Source organism: Jaculus jaculus, chromosome 15, assembly GCF_020740685.1.
Source record: "Jaculus jaculus isolate mJacJac1 chromosome 15, mJacJac1.mat.Y.cur, whole genome shotgun sequence".
Taxonomy (NCBI): Eukaryota; Metazoa; Chordata; class Mammalia; order Rodentia; family Dipodidae; genus Jaculus; species Jaculus jaculus.
The window spans coordinates 60,938,697-60,966,417 of NC_059116.1; the positions used below are offsets into that span (position 1 = coordinate 60,938,697).

Genomic DNA, 27,721 nt, shown 5'->3' on the forward strand with positions numbered 1-27,721 from the left:
CTGCCTCCCAAGTGTTAGGACTAAAGGTGTGCAACATCAGGCCTGGCCCTCCAAGTACTTTTTATTCCTTGAAATAATTCCTTTACTTAAAAAATAATTGGGGGCTAGAGAGACGGCTTAGCAGTTAAGAGCTTGCCTATGAAGCCTAAGGACCCCAGTTTGAGGCTCAATTCCCCAGCCAGGTTAGCCAGATGCACAGGAGATGCAGCCAGAGCTCCTTTGCAATGGCTTGAGGCCCTGGCACACCCATTCTATCTCTCTGTCGCTCTCAAGTAAATAGATAAAAATAAACAAAAAAAGTTTTTAAAAATAATTGGTTATTTGTTTTGGCATAAGGCATACTACCTACTAAAAGAAATGTCAGGGCTGGAGAGATGGCTTAGCAGTTAAGCGCTTGCCTATGAAGCCTAAGGACCCCGGTTCGAGGCTCGGTTCCCCAGGTCCCACATTAGCCAGATGCACAAGGGGGTGCACGCGTCTGGAGTTCGTTTGCAGTGGCTGGAAGCCCTGGCGCGCCCATTCTCTCTCTCTCCCTCTATCTGTCTTTCTCTCTATGTCTGTCGCTTTCAAATAAATAAATAAAAAATGAACAAAAAAAAATTTTTAAAAGAAATGTCAGTCTGAAAAAAAAGATAAAACGAATGAGTAAGACATTTTTACTGAAGGATTATCTACAATAAAATTGAAAGACTAGAGTTTGTTTGCAGTGGCTAGAGGCCCTGATGTGCCCATTCTCTCTCCCTCTGTTGCTCTCAAATAAAAAAATAAAAATAAAAATTTTGAAAAAACTCAAGATAATGTGTGCTCAATCTTAAACATATCATTAAACTACTAAAAGAAGATAAGATGTAGCCAGGAAAACTAGAGAACTGGAATATATGCATATGAACATATAATACATATAAAGAAAGTAGGACTTAAACAAGAAAAACACAAGCAAATTAAAAAATAAATAAATAAAATAAAATCTGGTAGTCACAAACAAGAAGATAGTGAGAAAGGGCCACTACATCTATCACCTTTATGCAGAAGGAAAGGTTTAAAAAGCACAATTAGGGCTGGAGACATGGCTTAGCAGTTAAGGTGCTTGCCTAGGAAGCTTAAGGACCCATGTTCAACTCTCCAGGTCCCACATAAGCCAGATGCACAGTGATGTAGGGGGTCACACATGCACACAAAAGGGTGCATGCATCTGTAGTTCAACTGCAGTGGCCGGTCTTGGCCCACCAATTCACTCTCTCTCTCATTCTCATATTAAAAAGAAAAAAAAAGGCAGTCTGTTGGGCTTGCTTCAAAACCAAATAAGAAGATTTAAAAGTAACAGAAATTCTATATGAAGGGCATGATTTAAAATAGGACAGAAAAATTGTCATCAAGTTATAGAAATGATTTTAGTAGTATAGAGAGGTAACTAGAGTAACCTGTTTACAAAGTGAGAAGGGATTGGAAGGAGCTAAAAGAAAAGAGAAAGTAAACAGAAAAGAAAGAATGAACAAAATAATTGTGAGGAATTAACACCTGCAACTCCTTGTGCTACAATGGAGAAAGTATAGCATTGCCAATATACCTCAAAGTGTGTGTGTGTGTGTGTGTGTGTGTGTGTGTGTGTGTGTGTATTTCTACATGCAAGATAACAAGTGGAACAAGGTGCTTAGTGATCTCTATCTGGACTCTTAAGTCTGCAAGTGGTATGCTGCAGTGATAAATTCTCTGTGGTAATTTTGATGTACTTGTAGAAACAATGTACTGAAAGAACATCCAATACAAATGGAACTAGTAATATCTCTTTTTGGACAGAGGCCAAGTCTTCTAAGTTTCAGCACTTTCAAAACTTCCTTTATGAACTGCTTCCCAGACAAGCCTCAGCTGGTCATGTAAGATGGCTGCTTTTCTTCACAGCTGTGGTGAACTGTGTGTTTTGAAAAAGAACTTTGAAAAAAGTACTTATACAATTTAAATAAGTCAAATGTCAAAAAATAATAATAATCCCTTTACTTTAACAAGGTCTACCTTCAGAATATTTTACTGTACAAATGTACATTAAGCTAATGTATAACCGTATTTACTTAACAACCTCTTCTGCCCCTCCCAACCTCTCACAAAGGAAATAATTAATTGCTATCACAAATACTGAATACGGGTGATATGTCCTCTGGCTTACTACACACACACACACACACACACACACACATATATATTACACACACACACACACACATATATTGCTCTGTGTGTGTGTATACATACATACATATGCATACACACACACACACACACACACACACACACACATATAAATAATTTTATATATATATTTTTTTGACGTAGGGCCTCACAGTAGCCCAGGATCTTACTCTGTAGGTTCCAGGCTTGTCTCAAACACAGCAATCCTACCTCTGGCTCCTGAGGGCTGGGATTAAAGGCATACACCACCACACCTGGCTTAAAAACGTGTATTTCTTTTTATTTAAAAAAGCAATTTGGGGCACTAATAATTTCTTGAATTCTATCCTTTCCCAAACTCATTTTTGAAAACGAATCATTTCAGAAATATAGTTGGTTATATGTACCTATTTGCCAAGAAAATCTACATGGATATAATTGGATACTATATTCTAAAAGACAAAATTCAAAGGCACTGTATGATTCTTAAAAGTAAATCTGCTGGATGTGGTGGCACACTCCTTTAATCCCAGCACTTGAGAGGCAGTGGTAGGAGAATCACTATGAGTGATTTATGTGAGTATGTATTTACTTTGGTTTTTCAAGGTAGGGTCTCAGGATGACCTGCAACGCACTATGTACTCTCAGGGTGGCCTCAAATGCATGGCAATCCTCCTACAGTTAAGACAATGCCTGGGAAGCCTAAGGACCCAGGTTCAATTCCCCAGTACCCACATAAGCCAGATGCACAAGGTGGCACATGCATCTGGAGTTTGTTTACAGTGGCTGGAGGCCATGGTGTACCCATTCTCTCTCTCTCTCTCACTCGAATAAATAAATATAACAAATAAAAAGAAATAAAATTCTGGAATGCTCTCTACTTAGACATCTCTCCTCTGAGACATTTTTTCCCCCTGAGGTAGGATCTCGCTCAAGCCCAGGCTGACCTGGAATTCATTATGAAGTCTCAGCATGGCCATTTCAAACTCACAGCAATCTTCCGATTTTGCCTCAGAGTGCTGGGATTTAAGGTGTGTGCCACCATGCCCAGCAATCTCTGAGGCTTTTAAGACTACCTTTTTCTCTCCCAAACTTCCACCCTGGTCTGGGCCTGTGCAGCCGCGCAGGGACTAGAGACGGGAAGGTGGTTTTCTCCATGCAATGAATGCTTGCAGAAACTAATATATTCAGTGGAGCTTTACTTGCTCTGTTCCTCTATTTTTAGATTTCAGTATTTTTATCTTTAACATATGCAATCCCCTTCCCATGGTTCAAAATTCATAATATAATGAAAAAAATTCTAGGTTTTTTCTTTTTTTTTTTTTTTTTTTTTTTTTTTGCACTTCTCTACCAGGAAGGAAAAACTAAAACAGTAAAAAATGACTGTGAGCCTTGGAAATAGCCTACAGACCCATTCTTTTAACAGAAGTACAATCCACAATGTTGAATTCCAGTTTTTTAAAAATGTTTAAATTATGCTTAAACTACTTTCTTTCTTCCCCAGTCAGGCCATTTTAAAGTATTAATACCTTGGGAAAGCAGTGTCAGACCATAGAACTACTGAGTAACATGACAAAACACACCAGGTGTTCAGTCAGGTATGGTGGCTCACACCTTTAACCACAGAATTTGGGAGGCTGAGGTAGAAGGATTGTAGTAAGTTCAAGGCCAAGGGCAGCCTGGGCTACAGTGAGACCCTACCTCCAAAAAAGACAAAACAAAGAATGAAAAAAAGAAATCTCAGCCTCTTACCCAAAAAGATCTCAAAGGCAACTACCAATATGACATCTTCCATGCTTACTCTTTGGTTTTTTCTTCTTCTTCTTCTTCTTTTTTGGTTTTTTGAGGTAGGGTCTTACTCTAGGCCAGGATGACCTGGAATTCACTATGGAGTCTCAGGGTTGCCTCAAACTCATGGCAATCCTCCTACCTCTGCCTCCCAAGTGCTGGGATTAAAGGCGTGCACCACCACGGCCGGCTTGGTTCTTCCTAAAATGAATGATCAAAGGAAATGTTTGCCATACCTCTGTGTTTGAGTAGTACGTGTTCCAGGATGACCGCAGAGACTCTTGACCCCCAATATCCCACATAAGGAAATGGGTGTTCTTCACAACTATTTCCTCAACATTGCTTCCTATGGTTGGAGAAGTATGAACGACTTCATTCATTAAGCTGTTGAAAGATACCATGAAAACGCTTTTGTAAACCTTGAGAACCAAAGCAAATGTTCTCACGATATTTTTTTAAGATAAATCAACCTTCCAGCTATACCAATGATAGTAGTCATTAACATTAAAAATCAGAAACTTAGCAGGGTGTAGTGACACACACCTTTAATCCCAGCACTTGGGAGGCAGAGGTTAAGAGGACTGCTATCAGTTCGAGGCCAACCTGAGGCCCCATAGTGAATTCCAGGGCAGCGTGGGCTAGAGTGAGACTCTACCTTGAAAAATGAAAAAAAAAAAAGAGAGAGAGAGAGACTTGCTGTGAAAATACAGAGGACTGTGTTCTGTCATAATGCAATCTTGATGGAGACAGATGGGGGCACTGTGGTGCAGTTCATATTTCTGTGGGCAAAATTCCAGTACCAGCAAGTTATTTGATTCATTAGATGAGAACCAATACCATCCCAAAAGAGCAATTTCTATATGTTACCCCACCACTTGCAAAGCAGCAACAACTGGAAAATTTTCTATGCATGACTGTGATGGGTGTCGCCTTGAGAAAGTGACTCAGCTCAGCCTACTTCTTACTTATTAGCTATAGTCTCTAAAAAATTTGACATGAAAGGGCAAGTTATATTAAAATACATATGGCCAGTGAAAATGCTTTAAAGAAAAGTAATTACTCAACTCTGAAACACAAGGAACTCTTTAACAAAGTCACTGAAAACTTGGTAAGCACTGGTAAAATGCTTATTTTTGGTAGCTATAAATTGCTGCCACTTTTTTTTCTTTTGCAGTGTCAGTGGTTAAACCCAGTGCCTCACTGATACGAGGTAAATGCTCTGTTCAGCTCTAATCCAGTCCCTAAGCTGATGGACCTTAAAGGTAAGATGAGGAAGGAAAGGTAAGGGCCATTGAATGGTGCAAAGTGCTTTGTAGGCTTTTTGTTACAAATGCTTGGCGTGTAAGTCGGTTTCCTCAGCTGATGGCACTGAAAGGACACTGACTGTTGTTCAAATTTCGTAAAGATGAGTGTTAATATATTTCTCTAAAATGACAAGCTACTAAGGAAGTATTTGGCGCACTACCTCCTTAGACAAATTTGACTGTTAAACCGTCTCAAGGCACTTAAGAAAGCAGCAGCTTTCCAGAGACATTAACCTACGTATATCCATCCCACTGTGACAAGCGCTCACCATCACCTCAGCATCTGTACTTTAGTTTAGTTTAATATTAAAGTTGACTCTTTCAAGTCAGAAAACAGACACTTGTGAAGCCTTAGCAAGCATATGCAGTTTATTTTACTCACTGTTTTGGGTACATTTTTGTCTTTGGTAAAGTCTAAAAACTGTATGTTTTAAGTTTTCCCACTGTATTATAAAGTGGATAAAATAGCATCTCATTAATTGTAAAAACAAAGTTTCAACAGCTAAAATAACAAAAAACTATTAAATAGATATTCATACTTACAACTGATAAAGAATGGTGGTTTTTCCTGCATTATCCAATCCCACTATAATTACTTTGTGTTCTACAAAAAGAAAGCAAATCATCAACATTAACATTATTACAAACACCAATGACATACTTTCCCCAATGACCACTAGCTAGCTTGTTAGCAGGAATCACTGAATGACTACTACTGATTATTAAAGGAAGAAACTTCATGAAGTAAAGGACCTGACTTAGGTGAAACAATTACAAGTGTTCTCTGTAGTTTTCATATAAAAGCAGGTAGGAGCTGGGTTAGCTAGAAATAGAGCATGGTCACTTATGAGTTTGGGGGAAAAACTCAAATATTAATCTATGTAAGACTTTGTATCTTAAAATAACTTGTCTACAGGGGTTGGGAAGAGGTCTCAGTGGCTAAAGTCTGTGGCCTGGGTCTAATCCCCCAGCACCCATGTAAATAAAGGCAAAAGCACAAGCGGCTCAAAGTTGGGTGTTCATGTGGATTGGTGCACACCTTCAATCCCAGCATTAGGGAGGCTGAGGTAGGAGGACAGCCATAGAATTCCAGGCCAGCCTGGACTAAAAAGAGACCCAGCCTTGAAAAACACAAAACAACACACACACACACACACACTTACTTTAAGTCTCTACTAATCAAGTTAGTTTTTTTTTTTTTTTAAAGTTGCTTTTACATGTGCAAGTTTTCCCACCAACATACACCAGAATTTTCTCCCATACCTTAAAAATCAGGGCTGGAATAATAATGACTTTAGAGGTTAAGGCACTTGGTTGTGAAGCCTCAGACCCCAGGTTCAATTCCCCAGCACCCATGTAATCATATGCACGAAGTGGCACATGCCTCTGAAGTTTGTGTGCAGTGGCTGGAGGCCCTGGTGCACCCATTCTTTCTCTTTCTCTCAAATAATACTTAAAAAAAAAAAACACAGAGAACCGAAAACTGCCATGTTCTCCATCACCAAGACATTGTCAACCAGTTTTTCAGTTCTTCCATTAATTTACAGAACTATGAACAATTTCTTAGTCTTAAATGTTTGTTTTCAACCTGGATTCTCTAATTATTCTAGATAGATGATGTTTTTTGGCTCCCTCTGTGTCTTCCTTAGGACATCCTTTACATGTAGTTACTGAAGCCTAGTTATTCTGTGCAGTACTTATTCTGGCATCTTTTTTTTTTTAAAAAAAATTCATTTATTTATTTACTTGCAAGAGGGGAGAGAGAGAGAAAGAGCAAGAGAATTGGCTGCCATGGCTTTCAGCTGCTACAAACAAACTCCAGACGCATGTGCCACTTTGTGCATCTGGTTTTACATGGGTACTGGGATATCAGGCTTTTCAGGCAAGCACTTTAACCACTAGGCCGTCCTTCAGCCCCAGCACCTTCTCTGAGGGCAGAGGAGAAAACCCCTGAAACCATTCCCTAGGTTTTAACCAGGTCAGCATGCTTACAGAGCCGCTAGTGTTATGAGGCAGTTAGGGCGACTAGATCTGAAAGCAAACAGCATGGCTATTTTTGAGGTTGCCCTTACAGTACAGATCAAAGAAGCATCTGGTTTCTTATCTTTCTTATTTCTTGCTTAATTTGTTTTGCCATAAACAACCTAAGTCCCACTCTGGGAAGAAGTCCCCCTTTCCTAACATTAACGTTTAAATATGATCCTGGAATTCTGGTTAGTTACACTCAGCCTTTAGCTTGGCATCATGGCTGGCCTCTTCTTGAGCCAGCCCCTGGCCCAGACCAATCCGCCCTCTCTGGGGCTCAGCTGAGGTTGAAGGTAACACCTACCAGTAAAAGCTATAAACAGATCCTTACCAGGTGGGCAAGCTATTGCTGCTGGCTGTTCACCTCTGCTGAGCTCCCAGGTCCTTGGTAAGTCTCTCCTTTCTCCCACATGGGCTTGTGCCCCTCCTCCCTTTCCTCTTCAATCCCATGTCATGCTCACCCTCCACCACCCACCCCCACCCCACCCCACCCCACCCCACCCTCATGGGCTCTCCCTCACCCCTCCTGACTTCTGAGTAGTGTAATAACTTCATCATTTTTCTTTTCAGTCTTGTTTTATTTCAATCCTTTGGTAAAAGAGACAAAACCTCAGGGTTTGGAACTTAAGAAAGAACCTTTCTTGAGCCCCCAAACCCTAATACACTTCAATAAGGTACCACAGCACAGGAGAGAAGAATACTGCCAGTCACTAGACTGCCACTTCTTTCCAGTGTAGCCAACTGGGAACAGATTCCTTTCCTGCCTTTACCATCATTCATCTCACATGTGACCTTTTCAGGTGGGTAGGGGTTCTGTAGCTAGGACCCTAAGAGTAAGTTCTGCCTAGGACACCAGGTACATCACGACTTTCCCATTAGACTAAGATGGTTTTCAAGGGTAGCATCAGGTATGGGTCAAGAATGTAGATGGCCCACTATTTATATAACATTGCTGGCACCGCAGCATGCAAGAAGGCCTAACTTTTTTGGGTTACATAGGAAGAGGCTGGCTCAAACAAAACAAATGAAAAGAAACAATACAGTCTACATGAAGCAAAAATTTGGCACATTTCCTATCAGAACCCTGTTCTTTCTGATAACCTCTAAAAAGGATCAAAATTCTGATTATATAGGCCATGTTCCTATTTTAAAACCCAACAGAGGACTGGAGAGATTGCTTAGTGGTTAAGGCACTTGCCTACAAAACCAAAGGACCCTGATTTGATTCCCCAGGACACACATAAGCCAGATGCACAAGGTGGCACATGTGTTTAGAATTCCTTTGCAGCAGCTGAAGGCCTTGGTGCACCCATTCTCATTCATTCTCTTGCTCTCAAATAATAAGAATAGAAGATTAAAAAATAAAAAAACTCAGCAGAGCTGAGTGTGGTGGCACACGTCTTTAATCCCAGCACTTAAGTGGCAGAGGTAGGAAGATGGTTATAGTTCAAGGCCAGCCTAGGACTACAGAGTGAGATCCAGGTCGGCTTGGGCTACAGTGAGAACCTTTGGAAGAAAGGAAGGAAAAGAGAGAGAAAAAGAGAGAGAGAAAGAGAGAGAGAGAGAGAAGGAGGAAGGAGGGAAGGAGGGAGCGAGGGAAGAAGGGAAGGAAAGAGGAGGGGAGGAAGGAAGAGCTCCTTTTCTTATGGTAACTGGCCATAATTTTCCTTCTTTGCCTGTTGGTTCCCATCCCCTAACTCTCACGAAGCCAATCCCAAAGTGCTTCCTAGCTAACACTCAGGGCAAGAACAAGAGCTTTCTATACAAACAGACTGCAAGGTACCAGATAATCCAAATCCTCATAACGGTCCAGTTCTGGAGATCACAGGGTCCCAGCAGCAGTGAGAAAAAGGGCACTCCTCTAAAGTAAGCAAAACTTGGCTGTATACGGTACTACTCAGGGAGGGGGATGGGGCGACAGTGCCAGGTGGCTTTCAGCTAAAGCAACTCTTGTGGATGCCTGCAACACTTACACACACGTCCCTTCCACGCTTTTTATTATGACGGTGACCACAGTACTAAAGGCTGGATGTTAACACTTACAAACAATGCATCATTTTGAAGGGCTGGTCTCCAATTTGAACTAAGGGATGAGAAACCTTGAAGGGAAATAAGATATGGATTTAATTGAAGTCTGAACACTTAGCCAGGTGTGGTGGTGCATGCCTTTAATCCCAGCACTCAGGAGGTAGAGGTAGGAGGATCACCATTAGTTCGAGGCCAGCCTGAGACTGCACAGTGAATTCCAGGTCAGCCTGGGCTAGAGAGAGACCCTACCTTGAAAAACCAAAGGGGGGATTAAAAAAAGGTCACACACTTAACAAAGTTGTATTTTCAGACTCCTTTTCCTTCACATTGATAAGGAATGCTGGCAATTAAAACAAAGCACACAATTTCAACTCTTGTTTTACGAGTAAAGTATGTACAACTATTCTCTCGTGAAACTGACCATCAACCTGAAAAAGGATATATTCAGCTAGGCCGCCGCCCAGCCCTCACCAACAAAAAGGAAGAGATACTTGTACCTTTTACTTTTTTTTTTTTTTTTTTTTGAGGCAGGGCTCTACTCTAGCCCAAGCTGACCTGGAACTCACTCTATAGACCAAGTTGGCCTCTAACTCATGACAAATCTTCAGTTCCCCAGTGCTAGCATTAAAGATTTGAACCAGGCTGTAGAGATGGCTCAGCAGTTAAGGCACCGACGTGCAAAGGCTAATGACCAGGGTTCATTTCCCCAGGACCCACGTAAAGCCAGATGCACAAGGTGGCACATGTGCCTGGAGTTCATTCCTTGGAGTGGCTAAGGGCCCTGGTGTACCCATTTTCTTTCTCTTTCTATCTACCTCTTTTTCTCTCATAAATATTACACACACACACAACCTTTTAAGAAGGTGTGAACCACCATGTCCAGCATGAAATAGTTTTATGTTAGATCTTTGTTCTGAAAATTGTAATGACAACAAACTTAAAGGCCAGCTCCTAAAAGCCATGTTCAAAAAAGTTGTTTGTACTTAGCCAACTGTAGCTCTCCCTTCAACTGTCTGACCCTTACATTTAGTCCTCAACTCTGCCAGTTAACTAACTAAAGCAAATGTAGAAACCCACCTACAAACTTGTACTATTTGCATTAACCAGCAATAACTTTTACTATGTGTTGATCCCAGAAGTAAAAACAACATAAAAAAACCCTTCAAAGTGTATCAGGATCAAGTTAATCTCAATTGAATGTGAGAAGGGATCTGCTCCAAAGGTCCAAATGTTTACTTGCTGCCAATCTGATAAACACTGGGCATTCCATATCATTTTTATTACTCAAATGTAGGGAACAGTAAAGGGTTCCATTTCATCACAATTGAAATATCTAAAGTTGTGGTGAGGAAGATATACAACTGTATGGTGTTCACATCACCTGACACTCCAGGCAGATAATAGAACTCACTCTGTAGCCTAGGCTGGCCTTGAACCCATGACAATTCTTCTAGCACAGCCTCTCAAGTGCTGGGATTACAGATATAGGCCACAGGGTCTGATTCAACTCTTTTTTTTTAAATACACAAATGGTATTGTGGTGTTTTCCCACAAAGCCAAAGGATCCAGGTTTGATTTCCCAGTACCCATGTAAACCAGATGCACAAGATGGCACATGCATCTGGAATTTGTTTGTAGTGGCTAGAGACCCTGGTGTGCCCATTCTCTCTCTGTCTCTAATTCACAAATAAATAAATATTAAAAGATACCATGCCAGGCATGGCAACACATGCCTTTAATCCTAGCACTTGGGAGGCAGAGGGAGAAAGATCGCTGTGAATTTGAGGCCACCTAAGACTACATAGTGAATTCCAGGTCAGCCTGGGCTACAGTGAGATCCTACCTCGTTAAACCAAAAAAGAAAAGAAATGAAAAAAGGTATTGTAGCACAGGATCTGCTAACTTCTAGATGCAGCCACATTCCTGGATCTGAGGTTTGTCAAGGCAGCAATGCAAATCTGATGACTCAACAGCTCAACACTGATTGAGTTCATTCAATACCTCACTCTGTGAAGGTTGTGATTAGAACTAACAAAGCAAGAACTTTGCCCTCGAGAACCCTGATGCAGGGTGTGTAAACAAGCACTCTCACAAGAATATCACTGTTCACAAGAACATCACTGTTGCAAAGCAACAGATCACCATTCTCAAGCATGTAGATCTAGTCTACAGCTCTCAGCCAAGGGAAGAAAATGTTAAGGAAACCCAAGTGTCACACTGGTTTATCCCTATTAGTTAATCTTCATAATTACTTTGTTAGAAAGTGATATCACTCTTCATTTTACAGTTGAAGAGGAAGTGGAGCCTTAACTCCCCCAGGTCATACTGCTGGGAGAATAAAGCAACTCCTAGTGGGCATGTGATCTCGGAGGTTGAGCTCTAAGACAATGTACAATTTTGCTGGTTATCTTTGAACATGTTGGTGGCAGGCTACATATAGAAAAATGTTTAAAAGGATTTTATGTTTTTATCCCTTAATGCATATTTTATATGCTCATATAGGCTTCAGTATAGAATTCTGTTTGTTGATTTTTTGTTTTTCTATTTTGAGTCAGGATCTCACTCTATTCCAGGCTGGCCTGTACTTGGACTAAAAGCTTGTGCCACCACTTGTACTTGAGTATAGAATTTTAGGTACATTTAAAAATATGTAGTTTTGGTCAAGTGTGGTGGTACACACTTTTAATCCTAGCATCAGGAGGCAGAGGTAGGAGGTTCACTGTGAGTTCAAGGCCACGTTGAGAATACATAGTGAGTTCCAGGTCAGCCTGTGCTAGAGAGAGAACCTACTTCAAAAAAAACTAAAAATAAGATAAAATAAATGTATAGTTTGTCAGCTGAGAGCCTAAGAAAAAAGATAATACTTTATATCAACATCTCCTCAACTTAGTTGTAAATATTTTAAAAAATTGTTTAACAATAACTTTTAAAAGTTTGGCTATGATAATTTCCCCATCCAATGCCTCCCCACTGTCCTAACAAAGTTGTCTTACAATATTTTAAAAGGACTAACTCTTTAGGGAGAATGAAACCAAGCTCCTGTAAACAAAAAAACTTAATATAGACAAAACAAGAGATAGAGATTCTGAGGAGGTCCTCCAGAGTAACAAACAGATTAAGGTCAAAGAGATAGCCAAGATGTATTTCCCCAGCTCACTGAAGCAAAGTGAGGTGAGAAAATTCCAGCAAGAACACACTGAAGACCAGCTGGCACACCTCATTATCTAGAATGTTTTTTTTAAAGGCACTAATGGTCAGAAAGGCGCGAACAATCTAACCCATGGTTTCTACACTTGTCTTGACCATAACTGCAGCTAAAGAACAGTTTACATCTTGACGCAGAACCTACATAACAAAGTTTCACAAAACAATACTTACTTATCTTTAATATATTATGAAACATCCTGATAAATTTTATGCAGTTTGGAAAAAATCACTTAGGAATGTAAGTTGAAAAAGTAAGCTAGAATAGTACAAAAACAAGAACAAAATATTCAAGTTGAGAATCTCAGAAAGTTTCAAATGGAAAATTCCAACAGAATGGCTAATTTGTTGAGAAGACAGACAAATGATAATCCTGAAAACGGGCAGGAGAAAGATGGCAGGACGCATGCAGGGAGCAGAGGGGGTGCTAACAGGAGAAGGGGTGACACAGGTGTCACCAGTGCTGCACTGAAGGAAAAGAAGAATGGACCTGTGATGCTACATCCAGCATACAATATTTTAAGAGTAGAAGCAATATAAGACATTTTGGATGAAAGACTGATCACCAGTAGCATACACTACACTGAAAATACACTAGAGTTCCTGACTAAAAAGTAATTATACTCAGGGGAAAATGAAAATATCAAAAATAGTCATGCGGGCCAATAGGAGATCAAATTTAACTGCCTCTTAAAACTTTAAGGTATATATGATGGTTTGTACCAAAAATCATAGCATTTTATTCTGCAGATGTGATAACCATACAGCATTAAAACTAGGGGAGGATGTATCTCTCATTTGAGTGTGCATTCTTCACAACAGGGAAGAACCTAATTCTAAAAGGAACATAAAAAGAATATACAAAAGGAAAAAACTCAATAAACAGGGGTTGGGGAAATAAGTCAGTTGATAAGTGCTTGCCTCACAAGCATGAGGACCTGAGTTTGATCCCCATAGAAGTGCTAGGCATGGTAGTATTCACATGCTATCCCGGTGCCAGGGAAGCAAAGCAAGGATTCCTGGGGCCAGCCAGTCTAGCTGAACTGGCAAACTCCGGGCAAATGAGATCCCAAACAGTGAGTGCTATTCTTGAAGACGAAACCTAAAGCCATGTTGGCCTCCACACACTCATGCACGCACATACCTGTGTATCTGCACTTAGACACACACACACACACACACACACACACACACACACATACACACACACACAGTCAATAAATAAAACAGAATTCTGAAAGAAATAAAAAACTAACCCTAAAAAAGTGGAAAAGGAAGACTAATGTAACAACAAAAATAGAGAAAAAAGAGCAAAATTAAAGACGTTACACATAATCATGTCAATTATATCATAAACCCAACCACAAGAATAAATTCCAGTAAGCATTATAGTTAAAGGACTAAAGATTCCAATTAACAGAGCAAATTTTACGATGGACTCAACAAAAACAAGATTCAGCAATAAGATGCCTGTAAGAAGTACACATTACAAAGATCTGGGCTGAGAGATGGCTCAGCGGCTAAAGGTGGTTGCTTGCAAAGCCTGGCTGCCTGGGCTCAATTACCCAGTGCCCATGCAAAGCCACATGTACGAAGGGGTGCATCTACATGGAGTTCCTTTTTGGTGGCAGAAGGCCCTAACATGACTATTCTCTCCCTCTCCTTCTCAAATAAACAAATAAATACTACAAAAATTTAATATGAAAAGCTGGGCATGGTGGTGCTTGCCTTTAATCCTAGCACTCAGGAAGTGAAGGTAGGAGGATCCCTGAGAGTAAGACACCCTCAGACTACATAGTAAATTCCAGATCAGCCTGGGCTACAGCGAGACCCAACCACCAAAAAAACAACAAAGTACAAAGATTGTGTTAGCCTGACAACAGTCTTAACCTCACAGACATTTATAAAACATCATAAGTGCATAATATGTGTTCCTTTCAAGTGCAAATGGTACATAAACCCAAACAGATCACAGGTGGACTACTATAAAAATTCAGTAAATTTAAAATAAAATGGAAATTATGAAAAACATACTGTAAACACGAAAGATTTTAGGAACCAAGATCAAGCTATCAAACTAAACAATACACTCATCAATAATTAATAAATCAAAAAAGAAGTCACAGGAGAGCATGGTGGTCCACTTTAATCCCAGCATTCAGGAGGCAGAGGTAAGGTAGGAGGATCACTGTGAGTTGAAGGACAGCCTGAAACGGCAGTGATTTCCAGGTCAGCCAGAAGAGTGAGACAGTACCTTGAAAAACTAAGACACACCCAAGAAAACAAATAGAAAGCATGTTTAGTTTTGTTTTTGATACACCCCAAACTAGGCTTAAACTTCTGATCTCCCTACCTAGGCATGCATTACCATGCCCAGTTTATGAGATGCTGGGGTTAAATAGAATCTTCTGCATCAACGCAAGTACTCTATCTATACCAACTAACTTTTACATACCAGCCCCAGAACTAAATTTTTTTCTTTTAAAAAGATTTATAGATAAAGTCCCAGGATGCTATTGTTGCAGTCGGGTTCACATTGCTGGTAGAAATCAACAAACCAATAGCAGCTTGTCAGAAAAAAAAAAAAAAAAAGAGGTTTATTTTAGCTTACAAGCTCAAGGGGATGTTCCACGATGGCAGGGAAAACGACGGCATGGGTGGACATCCTCCCCTGACCAACATAAGGTGTACAATAGCAACAGCAGAGTGTGCCAAACACTGGTAAGGGAACATTGGCTATAACATCTATAAACCCACCCCCAACAATACACTCCCTCCAGGAGGTGTTGAGTCCACAGTCTCCCTCAGCTGGGAACTTAGCATTCAAAACACGTAAATTCATGGGGACACATGAATCAAACTACCACAGCTACCAAACTGCAAAATCCACCTTAAAGCTAAAGTAAGTGGGATTATGTGATATGGCCTAAGGAAATCTGATGCAAGAATAGGAGAGAGATAAGCATGGTGGCACATGCCTTTAATCCAGACACTCAGGAAGCAGAGAGTTCAGAGGATCGCAAAACCATTACAAATACTTTGCTAGAAAATGACTTCACAAAAATTAAAATTTTCTGGCTGGAGAGATGGTTTAGCAGTTAAGGTGCTTGCCTGTAAAGCTTAAAGACCCAGGTTCAATTCTTTAGTACCTATGTAAGCCAGATGCACAAAGTGGTCCATACGTCCTGGTATTTGTTTGCAGTGGCTAGAGGCCCTGGTGCATCCATTCTCTCTATCTGCCTCTCTCTCTTAAATATATAAATTAAAACTTTCTACTTAACCAAATTCCTATCATGAAAATAAATACCACTTTCCAAGAAAGTTTTAAGGATCTCCATAGAATTAAACATAAAACAACAAGGCAGACAGAGTTTGCTAAAACCAAAAGCCTTGGCAAGTCCTAGAATGATAGACAGCTATATTAAGCCCAGGACAGATGTGTTCCAAGCAGAGGAGTCAAGGCCAGCCAGAAGGAGGACATGGCTGGTGTGACAGATACACCTTCTGTTAGGTGGAAGGTGGGAAACATGCTTTATACACAGGCTTGTAAATGTGAAACTTCTTAGTCAAATATACAGAGAAAATGAAGACAAACATTGGAATAACCTAACTAGAGGGAGGGCGCAAAATGCTCAAGAAGGAGAAAAGGAAAAAACTACTTCACCAACACTGAAGAACTCAACAGTGTGGCTTGGGAGGCAGAGGTAGGAGAATTGCTGTGAGGTCAAGGCCACCCTGAGACTACATATTGAATTCCAAGTCAGCCTTAGCTAGAGGGAGACCCTGCCTCAAAAAAAAAGTTTGTCTGAATAAAATAAAGCCAATGAAATGGCTTAAACTAACACCAAATATGAGAACGTATGTCAGGCCCTAGGAATACAATAATCAACAAGAAAAAATTAATGCCTTAAAAACAATTATTTCTATAGAATAAAAAAAGAGAACAAACAAATTTATAATCCAAGTACAGGTAGTGATGAACATTACTAAAAACAAAGTAGCCTCATTGAGAATGGCTGAGACAGGGTGAGAGCACTATCTTTAAAACTACTTGTGTGTGTGGTAGGGGTAGAGAACAGAAGATCTCAAGGTGATACTCTTCTTTCTACTTCTCTTTTTTAATATTATTTTATTTATTTTTTTAAGGTAGGGTCTCACTCTAGCCCAGGCTGACCTGGAATTCACTATGGTGTCTCAGGGTGGCCTTGAACTCACGACAATCCTCCTACCTTTGCCTCCCAAGTGCTGAGATTAAAGGCATGTGCCACCATGCCTGGCTTTTTTAAAAAAGAAAGTTTTATTTTCACTTCCATCTCTCCAGCCCTTTCCAGTTCTTTTGACACAGGGCGTTTCTTGCTGCTGATACTGGAGCATGGCTCCACCTCCCACAGCCACAGGTACACTGTGATCACAGCCGCACTGGCTACTTTGAGTCTGGATCTTTGTGCTTGCTCATGAAGAGGAGGATCAAATTCAGGTTGGCAGGCTTGCAAGCAAGTGCCTTTAACTATTTAGCAACCTACCCAGCTCCAAGAATCTTTTTATTTTATTTTGTTTTTTCGAGGTAGGGTCTCACTCTAGCCTCAAACTCACGGTGATCCTCCTACCTCTGTCTCTCAAGTGCTGGGATTAAAGGCGTGCACCAACACGCCCATATCAAGAATATATTTTTGATTAAGTGTGCATAGAAGGATTCTCTGAGTAATGAAATTTAATCAGAAATTAATGGACTGGATTTAACAGGTATTCAATGTATGTTCTAGAAGAGAGGAAAGATTTTGCTTTTCATGTATGAAACCAGCAAAAGTCCAGAATTAACAGCAAAATTAGCTGGCAGAAAAATTAAGACAAGTACTGAGCAGTCAGAAATGAAAAACGGTCATAAACAATTAAAATGAGGCTGGAGGAATGGCTTAGCGGTTAAGTGATTTGCCTAAAAAGCCAAAAGACCCAGGTGCAAATCCCCAGGACCCACATTAGCCAGATGCACAAGGGGGCACATGTGTCTGGAGTTTGCAGTGGCTGGAGGCCCTGGCATAACCATTCTTTTTCTTTCTCCCTCTCTCTCTCCCTCTTTCCCTATGAAATAGCTAAATAAAATAAAAATTTTTTAATTTAAAATGGGCCAGGTGTAGTGGCACATGCTTTTGATCCCAGCACTTGGGAGGCAGAGGTAGGAAGATCACAAGGCCAGTCTTGAGACTACATACTGAATTCCAGGTCAGCCTGGGCTACAGTTAGATCCAACCTCAAAGAAGAAGAAAAAAAAAACTTAAAATGACCTTATACTGGGAACAATGGTAAATCCCTTCTAACTTGTGCCAGGACAGCACTAAATAAGTCCCGAGAGCTGGGTTTGGTGGCTCATGCCTTTAATCCCAGCACTTGTGAGGCAGGTAGGATCGCTGTGAGGCTGCACAGTGAATTCCAAGTCAGCCTTGGCTACAGTGAAACCCTACCTCAAAAAACAAAGAAACCCAAAACAAACAAACAAGTCCTAAGACATAAAATATATCTGTACAGTCCTTACTGGCACCCAATGGCTCTATGGGCCCTGCTACCCCCCAGGACAAATTTTAAAAGGTACACTCTGGAAGGCTATTATACAAAATATGGTGTATTTGCTAGAAACTGACTTCACAAAAATTAAAATTTGGGGGCTGGAGAGATGGCTTAGCGGCTAGGGATCTTGCCTGCAAAGCCAAAGTACCCAGGTTCAATTCCCTAGGACCCACATAAGCCAGATGCACAAGGCAGCGAGTTTGTTTACAGTGGCTAGAGGCCCTGGTGTGCCCATTATGTCTCTCTCTCTCAAATAAATTGCAAAAAATGGTATATTTGTCATTATCAAGATTGAATGTTAGCTGGGCGTGGTGGTGCACGCCTTTAATCCCAGCTCTCGGGAGGCAGAGGTAGGAGGATTGCTGTGAGTTCAAGGCCACCCTGAGAATACAGAGTGAATTCCAGTCAGCCTGAGCTACAGTGAAACCCTACCTCGAAAAAGAAAAAAAAAAAAAAAAGATTGAATGTTGTATATATATATTCCTGACAACTCTGCTAATATCTCATCTGTTTGACAAGCCATACAGGAACACAGAGACCATGTCAGACCCTGCTATGCCATTCGATGAGCAGTTCGGGAGAAAATCTCAGTCACCTCGTGCTCAGACAGTCCTGGGATAATCAACTCCATCCACCTGGCTTCCCTCAAGTGCTCTCCAAGGCCTACACAAGTCCACAAGAAGGACAACCCTGAAGGCGGCCAGTTTGCTGTGTAACCAACCACGTCTCATTAACTCCTTTCTTTTATTCATTCTCCCCAACATTTTTTTCCAAGACTATCCTCCTGCACTCCATCAATACACTTTCAGGGTCCTCTAGAACAGATCCTCTCTCCAGGACAGACTCTCTAACTGCCATATGTCTACATCCCTATTCAGCTGGAAGCAGTTAAATACTGGCCAGTCATTGTCCTCTTTCCTCTAAGAGCAGCTAAGAGTGCTTTTCAAGGGAGTAGGGAAGGAGAGGGAGTAGGCAGTTAAGAGTGACTGGGCCCATGAAAGTTAAAAAAAAAATCTGACTTCTTGTCTCCTGCCTAGTTCCCTAGACCTGTTTTTCCATACATAACCAGGACCCCTCCTGGGAGGGAGGTCTTTTGTAGGATTTAAACATTGGGGTTGGTCAAGTTCAGCCCCAGGAACTTGGTGTCAGGGCTGGCCTCTACCTGAGGCAGCCCCTAGCCCTAGCCAATCAGTTGTCCCTCTAGTTTACCTGAGTAGGAAGACCACAATAAGGTTATAAATACCTTTGCAAGGGGAGAGCAGGCTCTCTGACCACTTGGGAACTTCCAGTTGTGAATGAGTTTTTATGGGCCTGGGCTGAGCCAAGGGGAGAGGCCCCATCCCTTTTAATACAATTCATTCTATTGGCTATTCCTCTAGAGAACCCTATACAAACTGTGGTACCAGGAGTGGGATGAGATGAACCTGACCATGTAGATGTTGGTCTTTTAAAACTTTTGTTCTGGAGGAAAAGTCATGGACTTGGTGCTTGCAACTGAAGATGCCTTCTGGAGTGGTAAGCCAAGTTTTATGGACTATTATGATGAAAAGTTTGAGAATACTTAATGCAGACAGCACTGAACTTCAAGGCTTGGCTTGTGAACGTTCTAAGGGGAAGGAAAGACTACAGAGGACTTTATTGGAACTGAAATACTGGCATACAGGTTGGCTGTGTTCTGCTGCCCAGTCCCACAGAGTTTGATCAAGGTTACATTCGTAATGGACTGAAGTGCTTGGCTAAAGATAATTGGACTAAAAGATTTAAGATTGTTAAGCTGGAAAACCTCAAGCAAGTTAAAATTACAGGTACTGAGACTGGTCTTAGGTTACTGAACCTGCTATTGACAAACATATTAGTAATCTTAAGGAAGATGGTCCAACTGTTTTACATTAAAACAATGAAAAGGATGCCTAAGGAGAGCCTACCATAGAAATGCCAACTCTTTTGGAAAGAGTTGGCTGGAGAAGGAACCTACTTTTCAAGGTTATGGTTTATTTCATCACTGAATTAAGAATATGGCTGCGCTAGGGAGGAAATAAGCAAAAACAAAAAAGGAAAAAAAACAACAAAATACATGCTTCTACTGAAAAGTAAAGGTGTATAAGAAATTATCAACCACTGCAGAGAAATAGGAGAGACCCAGATATTCTAGAGACCACAGAAGCGGGCAGAAGTGGCTCCAGCAGAGACACCACTCTGCACAGCTGTGGCCACCAAGCTGTCTGAGCAGTAGGAAAAGCCAGGTGAAAGGATTTTTCCACTCACAACAGCCTCCTTCACAAACTCACAAAACCTGAAGAGGAAAACAGCAGGACCAGCTGAGCGGCTTCTAGTGAAGAGGACTGCAGGGACCAGCAGTACAACTTCAGGGACCATCCACAGCCTCCCCTCCCCAAAGAGTAGCACAAGAACCAGCAAGCACCTGAAACCCACAGCACCCTGTACAGGCTTTTAAAGCAGTGACACACCCACCCACCCAGCCTATCTGAGCCCACAGCACAACAAAGAGGGACCCAAGCAGGCACACAGCATAGCTGAGACCAAAGCCATCCCAAAAGGCAACAGGATGTACTTAGACCAGAGAAGCTTCTCTTTTCAGATGAGAGTGACTTCTGGGATGACTCAAAAGGCACCAAAGTACTGAGAAGTGACCAGAGGAGTGTCCAGCAGTGAAGCATCTCTATCATGCCTCTAAGGCAGAAGAGGTGGCAGAAAGAATCTAAGAGCAGAAGCAAGGGTAACACTGTCTACAATGCAATTGTCCAGAAAGAAACCAGCCCATTATCCATGATCTCACAGTGCCTAGTACTACTACCTTCCCAAGACCCTCATAATAGGAGGGAAAGACAATGACATCAAAATAGAAGAGACTAACAGAGAGGGGGAGAGGATATGATGGAGAATGGATTTGTGAAGGGGAAAGTGGGGGAGGGGAGGGAAATATCATGGTTTATTGTAAGTATGGAAGTTGTCAATAAAAAATTAGAGCTGTAGTTTAAAAAAATATGGGGTGCAGTGATGACTTAGTGGTTAAGGTGCTTATCTGTGAAGCCTAAGGACCCATGTTTGACTCTCCAGGTCCCACATAAGCCAGACACACAAAAGTGAGGCAAGTGAAAGGTCACACATGGCCACTAGGTGGCGCATGTATTTGAAGTTCGATTGCAGTAGCTGAGGTGTGCCAATTGTTTAAAAATAAAACAAAAATATGAAAAAAAAAAGAATATGGCTGTGTCCTGTACATCTGGTGTTGGCTTCAGATGAATGAAAAATGCGAGGAGTGGTTGTGAATTGCACACAGTTCCAGGTGCCGCTGCTGAGCTGTGGCATGAGGCAGGACTTGATGCCCTGATAGGCTGAAAGAGCCTTTGTGTGATGGACCGTGGTTTGCATGAAGACCTGAAGATGTTTTGGATAATCCAAGACTATGCAAGGCCTAGCATAGAGCGCACTGTTGGCCTAGGATGGAAGTGTTCCCTAGCTACTCTACCCAGTTGGATGGGCAGAGCTGGAAAATCTGGAAACTGTCAGTCTCTGGTTATATGGAACTTGAACTGAAGAAGTTTGATGTTTGTTTGATGGTGGTTGAGTTTGCATTGTTCCAGTCTGTCCTTGCTACACCTTATCCACCATCATGACATTCCACACAGCGTTCTTCTGACCAAGGAACTCACTTCACAGCCAAGGAAGTATGGCAGTGGGCTCATGATCATGGAATTCACTGAACTTACCATGTGCCCCGTCACCCTGAAGCAGCTGGCTTGATAGAACAGTGGAATGGCCTTTTAAAGAAACAGCTACAGCGCCAACTAGGTGGCAACAGCTTGGAAGGCTGGGGGAGTGTCTGTATATGCTCTGAATCAGCCTCCTATGTATGGCACTGTTTCCCCTGTAGCCTGGATTCACGGGTCCAGGAATCAAGGGGTGAAAATGGGAATGGTCCACTTACCATCATCCCAAGTGACCCATTAGCCAAATTTTTGCTTCTTGTTCCCGCAACCTTACGCTCTGCTGGCCTAGAGATCTTGGTTCCGAAGTGGGGAGTGCTTTTGCCAGGAGGCACAAAGAACATTTCATTGAACTGGAAGCTAAGAGTTCCCCTGGCTGTTTGCTACTTTCCAGTGTGGACCTAAGACCAGCATGGACTGAAGAGCAGTGACTCTCCAGGACACCTGCAGGCCTTCAGTGGCAGATTGGGACTGCCTCGTAGACTGAGCAGCTACCAGGTTCCTTGACTCTCAGGCCTGTAATTTGCTACTGTTGGACTGTCGTAAAATAATCCAATAAATTTCCTTTTAATACAATTCATTCTATCGGTTCTGTTCCTCTAGAGAACCCTGACTAAATACAATGTCCCTAAATAAACATAATAATTTAAAAATTTAAAAAAAGATTAAAATGAGAGCTGGGTATGTGGTGTATGCCTTTAGCCCCAGCATTCACTCAAGAGGCAGAGGTAGGAGGATCACCATGAGTTTGAAGCCACGCTGAGAGTACACAGTGAATTCCAGGTCAGCAAGACCCTACCTCGAAAAGAAAAAAAAAAAAAAAAAGTTAAAATGAGTGCTCAAAATGATAACACGAAATTCACTGATTAAAGCAAAATAACAAAATTGGGCTGATGTTCTTTGGTTATAAAAATGAACTATGGGGCTGGAGAGATGGTTTAGCGGTTAAGCGCTTGCCAGTGAAGCCTAAGGACCCCACTTCAAGGCTCGGTTCCCCAAGATGCACGAGGGGGCATACATGTCTGGAGTTTGTTTGCAGTGGCTGGAGGCCCCTGCGCGCACATTCTCTGACTCTTTCTCTCTCTGTGTGTCGCTCTCAAATAAATAAAAATGATTAAAAAATAAAAATGAACTATGAAGCCCTGTCTGAGAATGTGTTTGCAGTTACATCACAAAGACATACCTATGAAAATTAAGAGAAAACATTAAAAAAATCAAATAAGATAATCTTAAAGATCCCATCCACACACACAAGTACACATTTTATAAATATCCACACAAGCCATAGAGATATAAAATAATATTTGCAAAGTTAATCAGGTTTTGAAATTATTTCATCAGTCTTCTTACATAAAATGAAGCAATACAAAATTCCAGCTGGGTGTGGTGGTACAGGCCTTTAATCCCAGCACTGGGGAGGGAGGCAGAAGAAGGATCACCATGAGTTTGAGGCCACCTGAAACTACATAGTCAGGTCAGCCCAGGGCTAAAGCAAGACCCCTACCTTAGAAAAAAAAAATCCAGTATTTTATTTTTAAGTTGTTTTACTTAGACAATATGTGTTTTGGCATATTAGTATACTTCCTCCTCAAAAGGTATTCCACTAAAGATGCTTGTGACTCGTAAGTACACACATGTAAATCAAGAGTGATGAAATACTGAATGAAAGATAAGCGTTCTGGAAAGTCCATAAAATGAGCAAACACTGAATCACCCTGGCACTGATGCCCACCCCTCTCCACCCCATTGTGATTTAACTGGCAGAGTGGAGATGAGGACATGTAGCTCCAACACATAATTAAAATCAGGTAGCTGTGAATAGCATGTTTATAGTGGTAAAAAAAAAAAAAAAAAAGGAAAATGCCAGAATTCCTAGGTAATTTTGTTCATTCAGAAAACAAAAATCACAAAGACACAAAGATTTGAGTTTGATCCCATCATTCTTCTGCTTTAAGCAAACATCTAATCACCAAACTCTTCAAAGGCTCCCACTGCTTTCAATAGTCAGCTTAATGTCTCAGCCAGCATCTGAAACCCTCAGGGATCTGGCTTCCTGGACCTGGATTCCTCACCAATCCCATCTCTTAAAACTTTGCAACAAGCAGGCTGAGGTAGTAAAGTCAAACTAAACTCCCTTGAACTTTCAGCTTCCATAAATGCACCCAGCTTCTTTCAATCCTCTCTTTCTGTTTCTTCTCCTACAACAGCATGCCCTAGTTTATTCCTTCTACTTGGTATGCCTCCTTAAGCCCTGCTCATCAACAAGTTCCAGTACACCTTGCTTGGCAGTCTTCCGGATCCACCTGAGAACCATTCATCATTTTTCTTGGTGCCATCACCATTTTGTTTTTTCACAAACGTCTGTTAAGTAACTTACCGCATTGCCTTTCTTAGTGCTCGTCTAACTAAACTTGCGTTGTCTGAGAACCAAGTTTGTTTGTTCTTAACCTTAGTCTCTCCTAGGTCTAATTTTGAATAGTGATCTATGGACTATGAGAAAATGTTGTTTGAATGAGAATAAAGTGATAAAATAACCACTAGTTCTAAATCTTCAGTAGGAACGTTAAATAAAAACTCTAAGAAGGCTGGAGAGATGGCTTAGTGGTTAAGGTAGTTGTCTGTAAAGTCAAAGGACCCAAGTTCGATTCCCCAGCATCCACGTAAAGCTGGAAGCAAGAGTTGGCACAAGTATCTGGAGTTCACCCGCAGTGGCTAGAGGCCCTGGCATGCCCATTCTCTCTCTTTCTCTCTGCCTCTTTCTTTCTCTCTCTCAAATAAATACAGTAATTTTTAAAAGTTCTAAGAAGAAATGGGGATTTAGGAAACTTGAACACTTATGTGATAATAAAAGTTGTCCAGGAGCATTTTTCATCATCTTCTGTAATTTTCCTTTTTAATCTTTTTTTTCCTCTTCCCAGTCTGATTATGTATTCATCAAAAAAAAGAAAAAAAAACCCACAGGGAAACAGCAGTAGTCAAGGGTGTGAGGGAAGAACCACTGGTGATTTTTATTGCTTAAATTCAGGGGAATGATAGGTGATATCCATCCTTATGCTTCTTATTATACATTAAAATACACATTTACATTGTAAATTCATACAAGGATTAGAAAATGTAAGTTGCTGGAAAAAACTGCATTAAATTTATGGTTAACGTCCATGGGGGGGTTAAACTCTGGCCACTTTGAAATACTTAAGAAGTCACAATTGCTGGGCACGGCGGCGCATGACTTTAATCCCAGCAGAGGCAGAGGCAGGAGGATGGCCTTGAGTTTAAGGCCAGCCTGAGACCACACAGTGAATTCCAGGTCAGCGTGGGCTAGAGTGAGATCCTACCTGGAAGAAAACAAAAAACGGTAACTGTCTGTGGTACCTTCATACATATACACACGTTGAGTGCGCTTGAATGTTTTATATAAATAACCCTGAAAAAAAATACTATTTCAGTGTTATTATCAACCTACGGAACAAGTGGTCTTAAAGCTATTTACATTCTTTTCATGACTTTACATCCAGGAAAGACGACTCGCATATTAACAGTAACGTACTAGAACCGTCGTAAAACAAAACAAAACAAATCGTGCCTGACAAAATGACTTCACTTAAAATTGGCTTCCACAACTAGCGAACCTGTTAAGAGTGCCTAGGTGTTGCTGCAGCCCCCTTCGGTCTCTGCACAGCATCCGAGCCACAACAGGTCTGACAACTTGGTGTGTGGACCTGCAACTTCTGGCGGTTCCCAAACTCGCTCTAGACTGGTTACGGGCACGCAACATCTCACTCGGCCCTAAGACGCTTCTAGTCTGGGTTTTCTTTCAAAACCTCCGGAGGGTGGACGCAAGGACCGGGGCTTGCGGGCGAGCGGGCAGAACTGAAGCCAGCGCCGGGCGCAGGAGCCGGGGCGGGCCGAGCGAAGGGGCACAAGCACGAGCGCGGAGGCGAAGCAGGCTGGCTTTCCGTGCTTCGTACGGACAAGGACGGGAGCGCGTCCGGTTCGGGCGGACAGTCGAGCCGGCGCGGAGCTCCGGGGCGCGGGGCCGGCCGCGCGGCGTCCGGAGGCCGCCCGCCCGCCCGCCCGGGTCCGGGTCCGGGTGCGGGTGCGGCGCGCCGCAGCCCCCTCCCCTCCGCGCCCTCCTCCGCCCCGAGCCCCAGCCCGGCCGCCGCCGGCGCTCACCTTGGTTACAGAAGAGGCTCCACAGTTTGGCGAAGATCAGCCCCATCGTGAGCCCGGGGCGGCGGCGCTCGGCAGCAGGTGCCGGCACCGGCGGCGGGCCGCGGCCAAGCCCACCCGGCCCGGGCGCTCGGGGAGCCGCGATCCGCCCCGCCGCGTCCCCGCCGGAGAGTCCTTTGTGTCCGGGCCGCTGAGCCCAACGCCGACCCGTAGTCCCTCGGCGGAGCCCACCTACTCGGCCCAGACTCGGCGGCCCGCGCCCCGCCTCCGCCCCGCCCCGCCCCGCCCGGGCCCGCCCATCGCCGGAAGACGCGACGTGACGACGACGCGCTTACGTCAGCCCTCTCCTCCGACGTGGCGGTTCCCAGGTTTCGCTTTCGGTGCGCGGCCGAGCGGCGCGTGGGAGCTGTGGGCGCGCGGCCCCGTCCCGGCCCCCGCCCCCGCGCGCCCCCGCCCCCGCGCGCCCCCCCCCCCGCGCGCCCCCGCCCCCGCGCGCCCCCGCCCCCGCGCGCCCCCCGCCCCCGCGCGCCCCGGGACCGGAGAGCAGGCTGTGCGCGCCGGAGCTCCCAGGTCGAGCGGCATCCGCGCCACCCTTCCTGCAAGGTTGACTGACAGAGCGTCTGTGCTTGGAGAGCTGGAGTCGTGCAGGTCCATAGCTCGCCTACCTTGGACTGTCCTGACCTCCTGAAATCACCTCTCATTCCCCACCTCGGCTTAACTTAGTACTGTTGCTACTGTTGAAAGGCCCAAGAACTCAGAAGCTTAGAAATACTATCACGCTCCAAAGGGAGCTTAAGCGGGCCACCTGCATACCTCAAACTCCAGGCTTTACTCTCTGTTAGAAGCAAGTAAAGAATCCCTCTTCTCATTATATCAGAGCCCACTCCTAATATAAAACTAGGTAAAAAGGGCATGAGATAGCCCTCAAGGATGGGAAATGAGTAATAAAGTAAACCACTTATTTAGTTTCTGTAAATAACCTGCACCATAAGCCTTAATAGCCCACACTGTAAGCCTTAGTAGCCTTAATAGCCCACACTGTAAGCCTTAGTAACTTGCACCATAAGCTGTAGCAGCCTGCCTCAGACCACCAAGGCCATAGGAGGCTGATACCATACTCTGTTACCCCCACCTAAGGAATTGCACAAGTGCTGACCCCCAAGGTCACAGGAGACTGGTACCACACTCTGCTACTCCCACCTAAGGACCTGCGCAAACGCTGACCACCAAGGTCATAAGAGAGTGATTGGTCCATGAGGGGCTTGAGCAAAGTAAACTAATTGGCTTAGAAACTGTGGGGTGGCACAAACTGACTGGCTAACACCCTGCAGGGGCTCCTAATATTAAATAATGATTGGTCTAATACACAGGCTTTGTTAGAAACCCTATAAAAACTGCCCTGTTCCTGCATTCGGGGCTCTGCAGTCCTCTATCCTTGTGAGGTGTGTGACTGTGGGCCCCAGCGCGCTTGGAATAAAATCCTCTTGCAGTTTGCATCAAGACCGCTTCTCGTGAGTGATTTGGGGGTGTCGCCTTATCTGGGCAGAGCGTGGGGGACCCCCTGCGGGGGTTTTTTCCTACACTGTCAAGGGTAAATCTTTTGGAATGTAACAAGAATGCCATTAGATAACAAAGTTCTTAGCAGAGACTTCCCCGCTTTATTGTAACTTGCTTATTCGATGGTTCCAAAAATGTGTTAAAAAAGTACGGGGCAGGGGTGGGAAGGGCTGGACTGACTGCTTAACAGTT

At 42.8% G+C, this 27,721-nt stretch overlaps 1 protein-coding gene across 2 annotated transcripts in view; it reads right to left on the reverse strand.

The window, feature by feature from the left end:
- Arl5b (ADP ribosylation factor like GTPase 5B) overlaps positions 1 to 26,078 on the reverse strand; it is a 38,382-nt gene extending 12,304 nt beyond the window's left edge. The window contains exons 1-3 of one of the 2 annotated variants that reach the window (XM_045134884.1): positions 25,976 to 26,078; positions 5,799 to 5,859; positions 4,188 to 4,335 (exon numbers count right to left, since the gene is read on the reverse strand). In XM_045134884.1, coding sequence (XP_044990819.1) covers positions 4,188 to 4,335; positions 5,799 to 5,859; positions 25,976 to 26,021 — 255 coding nt within the window. In that variant the 5' untranslated portion in view covers positions 26,022 to 26,078. Of the gene's footprint in view, positions 1 to 4,187; positions 4,336 to 4,494; positions 4,525 to 5,798; positions 5,860 to 25,975 lie in introns of those variants that run through there. The other variant, XM_045134885.1, reaches the window with a different exon arrangement.
- Positions 26,079 to 27,721: the final 1,643 nt, after the last annotated feature.